Source organism: Oreochromis aureus, linkage group 11, assembly GCF_013358895.1.
Source record: "Oreochromis aureus strain Israel breed Guangdong linkage group 11, ZZ_aureus, whole genome shotgun sequence".
Classification (NCBI taxonomy): domain Eukaryota; kingdom Metazoa; phylum Chordata; class Actinopteri; order Cichliformes; family Cichlidae; genus Oreochromis; species Oreochromis aureus.
The window spans coordinates 7,507,723-7,523,906 of NC_052952.1; the positions used below are offsets into that span (position 1 = coordinate 7,507,723).

The 16,184-nt window shown below is 39.3% G+C and overlaps 1 protein-coding gene across 1 annotated transcript in view; it reads left to right on the forward strand.

Annotated features, from left to right (window-relative positions):
• The window catches only part of col14a1a (collagen, type XIV, alpha 1a), a 151,009-nt gene that overhangs the window by 117,919 nt on the left and 16,906 nt on the right, over positions 1-16,184 (forward strand). Inside the window, exons 38-40 of the mRNA XM_039619618.1 lie at positions 877-972; positions 1,415-1,468; positions 9,330-9,383. Of these exons, the coding sequence (XP_039475552.1) occupies positions 877-972; positions 1,415-1,468; positions 9,330-9,383 (204 nt within the window). The remainder of the gene's footprint in view (positions 1-876; positions 973-1,414; positions 1,469-9,329; positions 9,384-16,184) is intronic.

The window sequence follows — 16,184 nt, forward strand, 5'->3', positions numbered from 1 at the left end:
GTGATTTACTTTGGTGCCATATTTTTATGAGAATAATATAAAGTTTAATATGAGATAAAAAACAGCATTTCTCTCTGTTTATTTTCATTTCCTCTCCACTCATGTATATCTGATCCATGCTTTCTTTTGATCATGTGCATGGATAAGGCAGCCATGACCCAACTACCTCTAAGGCTGAACTTTAAAATAATAAATACAGCTGGAGCAACGATTACTTTGGCTACTGCTGCCGCTCAGCCAACAAGCCACAAATACTGCGAATCAGTCGTGGTTTGTAGGAATTTCTCCTTTCTGTCTCCTGTTGTGTGAACTCGGTTTGTAATCCATACACACCAATGAAATGAACTGCAAAGACCTGACTTCGGATGGATGGCAACCATCTAAACTCGATGGACATCATGCTGAATTGGCACAAAAAATCTCTTAAACATTCTTTGGAGATTAAATTGATCAAAAACATGTAGAACAACCTGAACAGAAGCAGCGATCGTGTCCGTTTTTATATTTAGTAAAGCTATAAAGCTCCCACGCTCTTTTAGCCTTGTTTATGAAAATGAGCCTCTGAGCCCGACTCAGGCCAGTTCCTTTATCTCTCCAACAGAGAGTCTCACATCAGGAGATGCTACAGACGGTTAAATTGATGTAAAAGGCTGTCATGCCTTTAAATGACATTTTTTTATTGCTGACTATGCAGTCGTGTTCTGCACTCTTAAATTTTGCCATTCCAGATTCTGGAGAGTGAGGAGGTCACAAAAACATTTTTATCCTCAGGGGGTCAAACTAAAGAACCACGGGGTTTATCTTTCTCAGCAATCTGTGTTACTATATGTAACTTAAAGTTGCTACTTTGGTTCCACGTGGTGTTGTTTTTCACAGGGACCTCAAGGGCCCGTAGGAGAGGTTGGCCCTTCTGGACCCCCAGGGCAACCTGGTCCTCAAGGACCCAACGGACTCTCCATTCAGGGGCCTCCGGTAAGACTTTACTGGCGTAAAGGTGGATTTTTCCACAATTGCTTTAGCGGTGAAACTCGCACAACTTCCTGTAATAACAAAAATAAAACTTTGGGATCAAGTAACATATCAAGTTTTGTCATTCCCAAGCAGCACTTTCACTGAATTATGATAACTGGTCACTGGACGTGTGCTTTTTGCAGTTTTGTTCCCATCTTTCTTCAGCAAGTTCAGAAATGTGTGCAATTATGACTGCACTTGATATTAAGCTGTCTACCACCTGCCATTGTGAACTGACAAATGTTGACATATGCCTCAAATAGACTTCCAGACCTTTCTCGGATCTTGTCCAAAGAAATGGCCCGGCATCTTATTAAGATAACTGATGTTGGCTTTTCCAGTCCGTGGCTATCACGAGGCCCATGAGTCCAGCCCAGCCGCAGTGACATTGTTTGTTTTACAGGGAGCTCCTGGGGAGAAAGGAGAGAGAGGAGAGGCCGGCCCTTCCGGACCAATGGTAAGAACATTTCCCAAAAATGGTCACTGCTGTAAAACATAGCAGTAAAGTGTGTTTCGCGGCACGCTGATCTGATTCCCTACATTACAAAGTACAACATGGAGAGGGAATTACTTTCCAGCCTGCCTGAAACACAATGTTTTCCTCCTGTGTTTCTCTCTTACCTATAGGAGCTAAGTACTATTAAGTATACCCAGCTGTGTGTGTGTGTGTGTGTGTGTGTGTGTGTGTGTGTGTGTGTGTGTGTGTGTGTGTGTGTGTGTGTGTGTGTGTGTGTGTGTGTGTGTGTGTGTGTGTGTGTGTGTGCAGACTTGAAATGAGTCCTACATCCATTAAAAGGTGCCGTGGACCTGTACGCTCACAGAAATGAGACGTGTTACTCTATAAAAGCATATTTCTGTGTTTTCATTTGATTTTTTAAAATTATTTTTCTTGTTTCCTTGATACTTTTGGCCATTCTTACTAAGGCTGACATGGACTTTCTGTCTAAATTCTTTAGTTCTGAGTCAGTGTGTTATTTCTGATGAACTATAGCAGATAACCTAGTTAGGAATAAATAAAATGTTTTACCAAAATGATTAAATCACCAGTAAATATCTAATGTGATAGATAAAATGCACTGGACTGAAAAAAATCATAAATGACTTGTACGCCAGCCTGTGTAGCCAATATTGGTGACATGTTTGCCAGGCCAGTGCTGACAGGGCGAATTATTGGTTTGTTTAGAACTACTGTGGCTTCATTTGATCAGTTGTAGACACAGTTGTTGTGTTGCTCCTGATCATTTCATAATTGCACAATGTAAATGAGTGGGAGAGAAGGGAGGGGGGAGAGAAGTGTGATTAACTCTGATTGGCTTGTTACAGTGGCCCTCTTCAGGGAGGTGGACACATTATAGCAGCTCTTGAAGGTGATGTTTTGAAACCAAGATAAATGTCCAAGTGTGAAGATCTCAGCAACGTTTACTCAGACTCAGCTCTCATTGTCATTGAACTATTTGACATGATACAAATGAAACAGTGCTTTACAGTAGGTCTCAGTATATGCAGCATTCTACTGAACGATAGGTAAAACAGCTGAAATAAATAGAATAAATACTCAAATAAATGTAAACCTAAATACTGAAATAACTACAATCTAAAAACAGATCTTATAAATTACTATATGGGACAGTGTGTGCAGGGAACAGCAGCAACTCAAGGAGGTCAGTGCATTGTCCAGGGTAACAGCAAGGGCTGAACTTGCTGCTCTTGTGGGTGTTTCCGGTTTAATACCTGCCAAATGTGGTCCAAAGGAAAAGAGGTTAGCCTGGTCTGATGACATCATGTAGACGGCCGCATGGCTTTGCGGTGTGAGGCTCTGGGCAATATTCTGCTGGGAAACTTTATCTGGATGTTACTTATGCTTGCACCTAAACACTTAACCCCCAGTTTCATGACAGAGGTACACCCTGACAGCTGTAGGGTGTCGACTTGGCCACCTTATTTCCCTGATTTCAGTCAGGCTGAGCATCTCTGGGATGGGCTGGAATAACATGTCAGATCCAAATTAGAGGACTGAAAGAATCTGGTCTTAATGCTAGTGGTTGGTGGGTTTTAGTGTGTGTGGGTGTGTTTTAGCAGTCTACACATGCACACGGTCATGGAGCAGTCTAATGGAATCAGTGAGATGTGAATAATCATCACAGGCGTCTCCATTATTCTGCACTGAACCAATCCAAAGTAATACTGAATTAATTTAATGGTGTTCTACTGGGAGCCCTGGACATCAGCAAAGACACAGTCATTGTTTCAGTAGCTGTGTACCAGGAGACGCTTATTTTTCAAGGAAGAATATGTCACTTATGTGCTTCTCTTAATGTATCTGTATTATAATAAATCTGTATTTAATCAGATTCAGGTTAGGTCATTGTGGAAGGTCATAGACCCAAACCACTAATATACAATGTCTCCATCACTTCAGAGGACATTACTTTTACTGCCCCCCCAAAAAACCTCACCCTACTACAACCTTGGATCAAGTTTTCACCATAAAATTTAATGCTATGGTATAAAGACTTGGTATTTAGCCTCCAAAGGGAAATAAGTCTTAAGAATGTGACTATGTAAACAGATTTATGTCCCCAGCAAAGGTAATATACACGCACGACTCCTGAAAACAGAGCTAATCAGTCTAATTAAGTGAAAACAACTGTGAGGGTGAGTAATGGGTGTGTAAGCTGAGCTGGAGTCTGAATCTCTGCTGTTTTGCAGCTAGACTGTTTAAATATTAAATGAATCACTTACCTGTAGGAGTCTACAGAGAGCACAGAGTTTCATTATTGTAGAAGTGCTTCTTGACGGACCATTTTTCTACTTTTTTCAAGTTAGTTTTTCTGTTTTTAGCTGATAATTAAAAAAATAATACCAAGCGATGTGCATGCATTTCAGTGAGCCTCGGAGGTTTGCTGAATTTACTTTGTTTGAAAGCGAAGAAAAAGGAAGGCGAGAGTCGTAAAAGTTCTTTCTCACTTCCTCACACTTGTTCGCACTGAGCTAAAGCAGCTCCTGACGCAGCACTATCCTCTCCGCTCTGTGCAGGCCCGCCTGTTGTAGAAATGGTGGCTTTTATCAAACTTATGAACTGGAAAAGGAACACAGATAATGCTTTTCGGCTTCTGACTGGGAGACTGAGAAAATCCATTGACATTTGAAGTGGCCAAGAACCCTTTCAGGCGTGTGGTATTTATCTGGATGCATCAGCTTTGGTTGAAGAAAAGAAAATGCGTTTCAACGCATTTGAGATGGAGTATTGATATAATTTATGAGTGTCATTTATTAGCACATGAACTAACATCTAGAGGCCTTCTGCCTTGTGTCTTTGCAAACCATACCTCCAGACGTTTACAGGGATAAGAACATTTCAGAGAATAATTTGATAAAACTCATCTTAAATTAATTACAACAGCTGCACTCGAGTTCTACACGCAGAGCTGACAGTGCAAAAGTTTTGATTTTGAGAGATGGCTTCAGCACAGAGCAAAAAAAAGGGGCAGTCTTATATTTTATTTATTTTTATTTTATTTTTTTTACATCGCTGAGCACAATTTGTTACAGTCACTGTTCCCATCTTCCCCCTGATCGTGTCACACTCGTACATCGATCTGCAGAGCACACAGGCTCCATGTTTGGACGGTCGTTTTCTGATGGTTTCCTCAAACAGTTGAATCAGCCAATTTTGTTCCGTACTGTAAGAATTATCAACTAATTAATAATTCTCAGTGGTCAAGTGAAGCCTGGGTAGTCAAGCTAATGGCACTCGACATCTTTGCACACAACAGGATATTTAACATAAGAACTCTTTTTAATTTTGCACATGTAATAAAGCTCGATTGGATGGGGGTGCTGGATCATTCGGTAGTGTAACAGCATGGTGGAGATAAAGTGTGCAGCTGTGAAGCTGTTTGTTATTTTATGCTTCAGGATTTTAACTCACCTGCATTTCAATGCCCAACAAATTGCAAATTGCAAACTTTTTGCTATTTGCCCCAAAAATGTTTGTGTCTATTAGTTAATTTTCAGAAGCGAAACGTTAGCCACTCTCAGGAGGCGAGAACAACTAGTCTCCCAACGAGCTCACAGAGAGCTTCAGCACTCCTCGATGCGGCACTATCTAGCGCTCTCTGTGCCTGCATAGCCCTATTAATAAAAGCTGGCAGTGCTGCCCTGTGCTGCACTATTTTACTGAGTAATAATGTGTTTTGTCACAGCGAGGAATATGAATGGGTGTGTGTGTGGCTCAGTGGGGGAATAATGTAGCTTCCAGGGCCCTGTTGTAATATACGAGGGACCACAGAGAGTATCACAACTCTAAAGCATCAATTACCTCAGTCTCTCTCTCTCTCTCGCCCTCGCTCTGTTTCTTCCTGCAGTAAATACAATGTAACCTTGTCGTCAGCATCCCCTCCACCTCTGTTTCAACTTGACAATGAAAAATGCAGCTGCATTGAAGAGCGGCGACTGTGTGTTTGTGTGCGTAGCCATCTCTCTCATCTCTCGCTTTCATTTTGTTTATCGGCGTGCATGTGTGGGTTTGTTATCGACTAATAATTTTGGTTTTGTCTGAGAGAGGGATGCGGGTTGTTTTGGTATAGGCAATAATTTCAAATTGGTCTCATTCTTGATCTTCTGCGGATATATATGGTTGCCCCACCTGACCCCCTCATCTCACTCAGTCCTTTATCTGCCAGACACCAAGGGAATTTACAGCTGTGCATTTCCGTGTGTGTGCAAATCCCGAGGCTAATGTATTGAATCAGAATCACTCGCACACGCCAATTATTAATTTCTTTGGCCTGCCTGTTCATTTTATTCTCAGGGTGTTGTGAATTATGCAGCATTTATCAAGAAACAAAAGAATATTTTAATATTTTATGATCAAATACTGAATATTTTATAGTTAGACTATAACTGAAAGTTAGAGTTTTTTTCTTAAAAGTGGTTAAAAAAAAATCGGTACAGGTAGAGAAGTTCAGAAAACTGTTCCAATAAAGTTTGACTTGACTGAAAAATTTCTTCAACTGCTCTCCAAAAAAAGAAACCAAAAACACTAAACGGGATAATGTAAAATATGAATAACTATGCAATACCATTATATCCAAATTAATTAAACTCTATATTAAATTTAATAATACAAAAACAGCGTATTTAATGTTGAAACTGACATTTTATTTGTTTTTAACACATTTAGCTCAATTTAAATGTTATACAGGGAACTCATTCAAAGGAAAGTCAAGACAAAAGCAAAACAATAAAAACAATAATAATAAAAATAAAGACTTGAAAGCCTCTCTAGTTCTCTACAAAAAAAAACCCCACATGGTGTATTATCTCAGAGCTAATTGGGTTAAATAGTGGCATTATTATAAGGGCGGAGGAGGGTGGTGACTTATCAGTAAAACAGAGCAATCTAAATTTGCAGTTCGAGTAATTTATCTTGCACAGTATATGATATCTTTAAAAGATTAAATTAAAGCCAGTAATAAACAGCTGTGATCTTCAGGGCCTCATACAGTGTTGTATTATAAACACAGCACAGTTCTGTACTGGAAATCACTGCATGTGGTCAGGAGGACATCCTGTCTGAGAACAGAGTTAATCACTATCCACAAATGCAAGCTGAAACTCTATCATGCCGAGGAAAAAAATGTATTGAAATAACATTTAGAAATGTTACTGTCCTTTTTGCCTGAGCTAATTTCAGAGACTGAGGTAAAGTGGAAAACTGTCCTGTGGTTTCAGGTTTAAAAATGTTAAATTCTTCCTTGAAGTAAGGAGTCTCATCCTCCGGACTAAAGAGGATGTGGACCATCTAGGCTGCAAATTTCTCTGATGGTGTGTGGTGGGTTACATTAATGCATGTGACATGGATATAGTCTTCTTTTGTAAAGGCTAAACTTACGCTGCCACCCAGATAATATAGTTCTGAGGAAAGGTTTGACTTATGAAAGCAGGAGAACCCAGAACACATGTACAGCTTATGACAGCAGGGCTTGATAGTAAAACAGTACAGCTGCTAAACTGGACGTGTCCCACACATATTTTGGCGTATTTACCATAAAAAGAAACCCAGAAGTGTCGAGCAGCTGAAATCATTTTACTATGAAAACTATGAGAAATTAGTCTTACCGCTTTTTTGAAAGAAAAGATGATGCAGCACACTTTTTATTTAACATTTAATATGTAGTGTTTGTTGATGTAGTGTTTAAATTATTGAATTATTCTTTTTATTTACATTTTACTTAGAGTCACAATACTTTCATAACATTTTTTGGCTTCTTTTTTCTTTTGCAGTTTGCTTTAATAACTTTGTCTTTAGGCCTCAGTTGTCAACAATGATTTTCATCAGTCTTTGTGTTTTGTGCAGACGTGGAGGTTTGCCTCCCCGCTCCACGTGTTTCTTGAAGTTTGTCGATATCTGAGTGAAAGTTGCAGGGGAGGTATTATTGCAGATGTCATGGGAGAGTGCACATCAGCCAACATCTGAACGGCGGCACATCATTAATCATATGAGGCCTGTCCTCCACGACCCCGTCCTGTAATTTGTAGAACCTTTAACAGTGTTAACTGTCCTGTTTTATGAGCCCTCCACTAATACTGAAGTGCGGATATAAATCACCTCAGCACGTAGTCCGTGGCTGCATTTTGGAATTGGCTGTGTGTGCATTGACCTGCGGAGAGGCGGATGAAGGGGAAATGGGGCAGGAGATGGAGCTGATATGAAGACTGTCTGTGTCCAGAGGGTTAAAAGCTGGTCCTTTTTATAAATCAGATTTATGTCCACTGCCGTCAAAGCATTGTTGAGCAAGATAGCAAATCCTCAGCTGTTCTGACCTTTAGTAGCACGTCTGTACGTATTTTAATTATTATGAGACATTTATGGATAAAGACTTTCCTTGTTATACTGTACGTGATTCGGCAGCTAAAACACTTTTTAAAAATTCACTGGGCTGTAATGGATTATAGTGCAAAAAGAAGAAGAAGAAAGAAATCAAATGAATTCACAATTTTAAAGAAAATCTGATTTTGAGGGCTGATTTAAGTCCTTTGGTTTCCTGCTCATATCAGGTCAGCAGCAACCAAGATGACTGCATGGAAATACTAAAAATACATATCCCTAATTATGATGAGATTCCTGCTGATGGACAACGATGCAACCTACACAAGCGGCCGATGATGTCACTGGCATTTATGAATCTGTGTTGTGCATTATGTGTTAATTACCGTTCAGTCATGTCCCGCTGATTTATGCACGGAGCCAGTGTGGTGTTCAGTCTCCAGGAAGTACTGGAGAATGTCTATTGTTAAAAAAAATAATAATTTGCTTCAGCAGTTAAAATTACAAGTTACAGCACTGGACCTCTCTGTGAAATCAGCCATCTGTCTTCACAGAAAGGATGACCCTGGATCGAGCCGTGCAGTTTTATACCCCAACAAAAACAAGTATTCTTCCGGAAGCGACGTGGTGGTCCTGCTGTCTCCCCACGAGTCTTCTCTCCGACCTCGGAATTAGCTCCTTCCTGGAATAACGGAGACAGAAAAAGAAAACACCTCCCTGCGTAGCCTTGATTATAAATATCCTACTGATTTATTATCTAAGTTTGGGACATTCTGTTCAGACTCCCTCGGCCCAGAAAATATCATCCTGAGTGTTAACTAGTTATGATGTGTAAGCATGCTGCAAAAAAACCCTCTGCACTCTACGTCAATTACAATATTTCAATTCAGTCATAGCGCTGAATGAAGCTTCCGACCCTCAAACACGGAGCTCCAACTCTTTAATGAGCCCATCACAATGTGTATATAAAAAACAGCTTAAATAATTTTAATCCTAACACCAGCCAATAGAAACAAATAAAAAGCTGGGGCATCTTCCCCTCCTGGGCCCTTGCTCTTTGCTCTGATTAGTTTTTTTCATGGACAGACATCTGTGTACCTCCAGTTTTTCCATTTATTTGTCCATTCCTTCACATCCATTCCCACAGTTTTAACAAAATCACTCCATGATTATGCCGACATTCGTAAGTCCTTACATTAATGCTGTTATTATTTCTTATATTGAAATAAGTTGTCACAGGTAAATTCAAAACCTGGTGTAAAAAAGTAGCTGGAGATTGACACTGCTGAAAAGGCCATTCACAATAGCTGCGCGCTGTCTCAACATGCCGTGTGGTTACAGTTTTAGGCAGGTTAGCATCAGTTTGGACCGTAGGGTTTCAGATTTGTTAGTGGTTACTATGTAGCTATGGCGTAGATTTCCCACTGAAGCATAAATCCTCAGTCAGTCACAGTATTTCAAACCCCTGTGTTTGTGTTTTTCTCAGGGAGTTCCCGGAAGTCCTGGCTCACCTGGTAGAGATGGTCCCCCAGGATCAAGGGTAAGATACTGACCTGATGTTCACCTGTGCTGGTTCGTGTTACACTGCCTGATTTGTTGGTTGTTGGAAATATAGAGTGTAGTGTACTGTCTAATGCATGCATTTAGTTAACTACAGTCTGAAATACAGTACAAAGGGGTGGAAGTTTTAATTTAATTGGGTGTAAAATACAATTCTGAAAGTGATCATCTAAATAAAAAAGGCACTATGGATAAGATCTGCAAAGACAAAACAGTAAAACAGCTGCATAATCACTCCGCTGTCATCACGAGAATGTGATCTAATACATGCAGTAAATAAGTTTTGAGAAAATATACATCGATAAACTGCAGTAAGTAAGGAAGATGTTAATATAGTATATAGTACTATTCATTAATATTCATGGCATTTCTTTGTAGTTTCTTTAATATGAAAATCAAAGTCTGCATTCAGTTAAGTGAGTTAAAAAAATAATACCATACAAAAGAAAGTGAAAACCAGCTTTGCACAGCGACTTAATGTCCAGCTGCATTTCTCTGTTCGGTTTTATGTGTCTTCATAAAACCATGCATGTCTTCCCCCAGTTGTTCAGAGCTACATCACCCTGGTTTCATGCACAGCATTCACACTATATTCGATCCAGTACTTTTAGGGCTCTGTGATACCAGCTGGTCTGTAGTTGAAGCTGACAGTGGGATCAGGCCTTACAATGCTCAACTGGACTGTAAATACCAAAACAGAAACATAGCGAGAGGGTAATGTATCAGCAAGCAGAAAAAAGGAGGTTTCTTCCAAATATGTAACAGAGTCATAGAAGCATGTTGTCCTGGTCTGGCTCCTGGAGAGGTGAAAGTCTTGCACTTCATCCATCTGCTGTCTCTTTTTTGGCTGACGCATGTCCAAGCACTCATCCCCTCAGTGGTAGTTGTCAGAAGACGTCTCGCATAGTTTTCAGGCTTGTCATGTGGTTTTCTTGAGGATGCTTGCATGTTGGCCAGAGTTTCTTCTCACAGTGCCAGAAAGGTTTGGAGTTCATGAACTTTTAGAAGGAAAACAACCAACTTACATTATCATTTGGTTTAATTAAATCAGTCAATGACATCTTTGTAAACTTCAAACTTTTTTTTTTACTTTATCTTTTTGCCACCTGAATTTCAATACAGTATCGAGAAAGTTCAAATTTGATTATCAGACATTTTCTACAGAGTCAAACTGAATTCAGAGTGAAGTTTCCACAAATTGTACAACTCATGCTGACCTGAAGTTGTTTTACACTCAGTACTTACTTATGTAGCACATGACTTTTAAAATTTGTATTGTTGTCTCAAAGCAACATCGCACTGTGTACTTACCAGAAATGCCACTTTCACCAAAAACATTTTATTAAGATCTGCAAGCATTTGTGCCTTTGGCCTGATGTTTTTGCTACACTTTTGCACGAATACAATAAATACTGTGGGAAGAAATCTCGAGCCATCCCTTATTCTTTATTTTTTGTTAGAAAAATGAGAAATGTATTGAAATGTGCAAATGTACATGGAAATACAGTATATAAGGCAAAAAAAAGAGTTTGTATAAGTCTAACAAGCTTGTCAGTCAGTCAGTCAGTATTTGGCATGACCACTATTCTTCTTCTACAAAGCCTGAACTCTCTTAGGCAAGCTATCTTTCTACATGTCCTTTAGTAAAATAAGTATTTGATCCCCTACAATCCAATTATGGCTGTCAAAGATTGATTGTAATGTGGCCACAGCCAATTACAGATACTTCTGATCTCAACTCGTTATAGATAAAGCACACTTGTCCACACATTCAATTTCTTCCATTCCAACCTCTCCATCACCATGGACAAGACCAAAGAGCTGTCAGGAAAACAATTATAGAAACGACTGTGGAAACATTATGCTCTGAAGCTGTTTCTCTGTTAAGGGAACAGGACAACTTCACAGCACTGAAGGGCCCATGGATGGGGCCATGTCCTGTAAAAATCTTAGATGGGAACCTCTTTCTCTCTGCTAGAACACTGAAGATGAGTCATGGATTGGTCTTACACCATGACAGTAACTCAAAACATACCACCAACAACTGGCCTAGCCAGTCCCCAGACCTCCATCCTATTAAACAAAACCTGTGGAGGGAGCTGAAGCTTTGAGTTACCAAGCAGCAGCCAAGAAACCTAAAGGACTTAAGAGAGTTTTTGTGAGGAGTAGTAAGTCAAAATCCTTCCTGAGATCTGGGTAAACCTGGTAACCCACATCTTACCGCTGTGTTTGCCAACAAAGGTTTTTACTTTGGTATCAAATACTTATTTTATTAACTGAAAACTGCAAATTAACTTATAATTTTTAAGTATTGTGTTTTTGTCTGGATTTTTGTTTGATATTCTGTCTCTCTCCATTAAAAAATGAGAGACTACCATAAAATTAAAGCCTGTTCACTTCTTTGAAAGTGAGCAACAACATACAAATTCCCCCACTGTATTGATGAGACAAAAAAATTGAGACAAAAAAATTTAAATTTTGATTCATCAGTCCATAAAACCTGTTTCCACCGATTTTCAGTCCAATACTTTTGTAATTTGGCACACCTTAGCCTTTTCTCCCTGTTCCCTGTCCTTCTTGACAGCCACCCTTCCATTGATGAACAGTAGATGGATGAATTGGAGGCCAGATGCAGCCCTCAGAATTAAAAAAAAAAAATGACATGACTTTGAGATACTGTTCATTTGCTGTAGATAATTTTTTAGTCTTGCCAGTTCTTCTGTGCACCACGTCTCCAGTTTCCTCAATTTTTTTTAAGGACACACTGCACACCATCCTGATTATATGTCAGTTTTTAGGTAATAGCTCTATGGGAATTATCTCTTTCGTGCAAAATTGGTGCATGTTTTATGCTCACTGAACTGTGTCATTTTGATTGTTTTGGGGGTTTTTTGTAGATTCAACTAAAGAAATTAGAAAATAAGCCTGTTTTGCAACAGGCTGCTGCAGGATGGCAGGATGTGTAAAGAAAAACTTTTAAAGACTTTCAGAAAGCCTGAAAAAGTTTTGCTCAAGTTTGGCTCCTTGGAAGAAAATCGTAAAGAAAGAGGGGTGGCTCAAGACTTTTGCACAGTACTGTAAGCACATAAACAGTGTAAAAGCACCTAGCATCGGCATCATCAGCTAATGATGTGCCCGTTCTCTTTCCCTCTTTCCACTGCATAGCCACGATGGTGATATCTGTTTACTATGAGTGCACCATACAGGTACTTGTAGAGCACCTCACATAGCAGTACTGGATTGTGTGAAGGCTCTTAAGCATTTAAGTTGTGCGTAAGGAAGTACGTGATTTGAGAAACACAGCAAGTGTATCTGTCAGACTGTGCAGCAAATACAGTGTAATGATGCGGTCATTTAGTAAAAGAGTCCAGGAAACTGTTGCATGATCAGTAGCACTTCTCAGCTGTCTTAGTACACTTAAGCCAGTGAACTTAATGCTGCCGACTGGGATTTGCTCTTTTTTTCCTATTTCTTTTTTTTTTTGGACTCAGTTCTTTAATACTTTTAAAATATTAATGCTCAGTTTGATACCACTTGACAGACTAATGTACATCATTTATATTAGACTGTGCACCATATTGTAATATTTTTAAACGTTAAAGGCTCTGCAGAGCTGCTACAAATGTGGATCGAGAGTTGGCTTGTGTGTTCAAACGCTACACTACAGACTGCATCCAACAACACTCTGATTGTAATGGAAAGATTTACAATCCAAAACACTGAGTCAGAATACGCTTGGTTTTTCACAGCTGACATTTTGGCTCATAGTAAAAGAAAAAGCTGAAGAATTGCTGTTAACATAAATCATAAGAGTAAGCAAGCGAGCAGGAGCAACGCAAGGATAGTAACACTGAAACTAAAGCAGCTGTGCTTTCAACGTATGTTTACTCAAAATGTCTTTACATCATCACTTCAATTAACCTGATAATTACTGAAGTACAGTATTTAACTAATTAATGTCATAGTTGCCCTAAATTAACAGCATGGTTAATTACCAGAATGTTTTTATTTCTGCTTCTGTAATGATTAATCAGTATGTGCAAGCTCTTTAATCAAAATAATAATTTTAATGCTATAATATAATTATTGTTGTCATCCATGAAATTTCAAATTGACTGCTTTACAAAACGGCAGATAGATTAAATAATAAAGCACATTATTATTATTATTTTTAAGATTTCAAATGAAAATCTTTACTTGCATCTGAATGTTATACTTGATTGATTTCTGACTTCTCAGAGAACTCCAGTATGCCAGCTCAAATTTGGCTATAACAACATGAATTCAGGAATTTTTAGTTTTAAAAGGTTTTTGACAGGTTTCTAAAATAACATAACATAATACTGTGTGTAAAGTTTTCTGAAGCTTCTTAACTAAGCGTATTTGCACTAAAAACAGATTATAAAACAGTTCAGGATTATAGCTGAAGCAACATGTTGAATAATTTCCATCTACAGCTTTTTCCCTCTACAACTACCTACAGATGCTAGGTGTAAGTTCAAAAGGGCAGCTTTTACTTGAGGGGTTTAGTCTGCGAGTGACTGGTCCAACACAGCTAACAAAATGAGAATGAGTGACAGAAACAAGGCCAGACACACACAGGCCGATTGACACGATAAAGGGGTTATTGGCCGCTTGACACATTGCTCTAACCCTGTCTGGCAGAGGAAGATGGAAATAGCTTGAATACACTGAGGGGGGGCAATTAAACACAGGTGCAGCTCGTTAGGGTGGAGTGCACAATCACAAAGGTGGGAAATGCACCAGAGCAGGAAGTATCTGAAACAACAGACACGGGGAGGTACGAAATCTAACAGGAAATTACAGATAAAATCAACAGTTAAAAACATAATTTTGGAGCCCTGGTGGGACATCGCAATCACCAGCCTGCACTGTATCATACGCTCAAGGAATACCGTGTTTACCAACCTAATTATTGAGTGTAATCGTGTTCAATTACTTTTCAGGAAGCAATTTTAGCTGCTCTCGATTGGAGAGGCGTCCCCTCTGCGCCACTGTGCATGACTGACCTCCCACATTAATATTTCATCAACATGCTACAGATCTGCCGTGAATTTTATGTTTTTAAAAATAACCCACAGTGCACTGGTGTGTAAACTCGCAAATTGTTAAAGAGAATTTCGTTTCCATGCAAATAGAGAAAATATCTCTAATCAGTGCTTTAATTGCTATGGAATTAAATCCAGCAGTGCTCTCAGGCTGAATGCATCCAAAGGAGGGGGGATATCAGTTCATCAGATGTTATCGATGCAACAGCAATTTCTGATATCAACAGTCATTTAACTGCAATATAGAAAGGAAGCTTTTACCAATTGAGCAGTAATTAGAAAAACTTAATAGCCATTCACAATGTGTGTGGTACTTTTGGGATTAGCAATAAATGGGGATTTACACCAGCCACCAGCCTGTATCATCCAGTGTGTACAATGCAAGCTAGGGAAAGCAGATGGTTCTTTCCTGACAGTAAAACTGTATCAATATCACTCTCCTCCTATGGGCATACACACTGTACAGAAGTCTTTAAGAGGTGTATATAAGCCAAAGATAGCCTGGCTTGGAGAAAAAACAAACACAAGTCTGCCTAAAAGTGGACTGCTGCCAGTTAGATCAGGTGAAACAACAGCAACTGTCTCCGAGGTACTTTATTTGTTCGTAATATCACAGAGAAATGGATCAAGCAAAGCTATAAATCTTTATTTTGTCAAAGTTTCCCAACTCAGGAGAAAACTAAGTTGATCCAAGTTTTTCCCCAAGATCCAGACTCATGAAAACCTGATGAAATTCTTGTCAAGGCCATCACTTTGGCTCGCACATTTATTATTTGGGATCTACCGGTGACTTATAAATTATCCAACACTGCGACGCTACAGTTCTCACCCGTCTGTGTCCTCGCAGCACTTTGCATAGAAAGTTTAAAATTAATACAAAGACTTTTTAATAGAGGTTACAAAAACAGAGCCCGTGCACTGTTTGTGGATATTATGCTGCAATTACATTAGGCTCCCCACAGTTTCTCAGACTATAGCCCTTAAACCTGCAGCTGCTCTGATTCTGAAATGCAACAGCAGTGATACATTTTCATGAGCCTGACCTCTGTGAGAAAAGGCCGGAGACTGAATTTCTTATTTGAACCTCAGAGACAGAAAAGGAAAAATCAGGATTGTACTATAGCTGTAACTGATGATGTTTGTGTGTACATTAGACATTATATTAGTGCTGGATGGATACATCCTTACTATACTTGCATTAATGAAACATTTTGTGTGATTAAATGGTGAGTATTTAGTGCGACTGCTGGCGGTCTTCTGCCCAGGACCTCAGCAGATTTGCTTCACAAAGATTTGAATTCTTGTTGCTCCTCATTTGCTTCTGCTCAGACTGAAAGGATTTCAAAGTAAAATGTATTCGACATTTTCAGGCATGACTACTGGGAGGATCTGAGGCCCTCTCCAGAGTCCCATTAGTGGGTTGACGAGTGTTTACTGTGTGACACCAGAGTAACTCTCACTGAAGAGTTTTCAGATGTCTCATACCAGCTCAGCTATTTCAGAGAAACTCCGGCATATCTTGTTGTGCAATAAGTGCAGATTTTGTTGTGCTGTCACAAAGTGCTTATATTTATTTGAAAGGATGACAGTTTAACTTTGGTGAGAGTAGGATGTAGCCCCACTGGGGAGTTTTCATTTGTGTCATACTCTCCATGTTTATGTCGCTTTGTTGTTATTAATGGATGGCTTCCCCTCACAAAGGTTAATCTGAG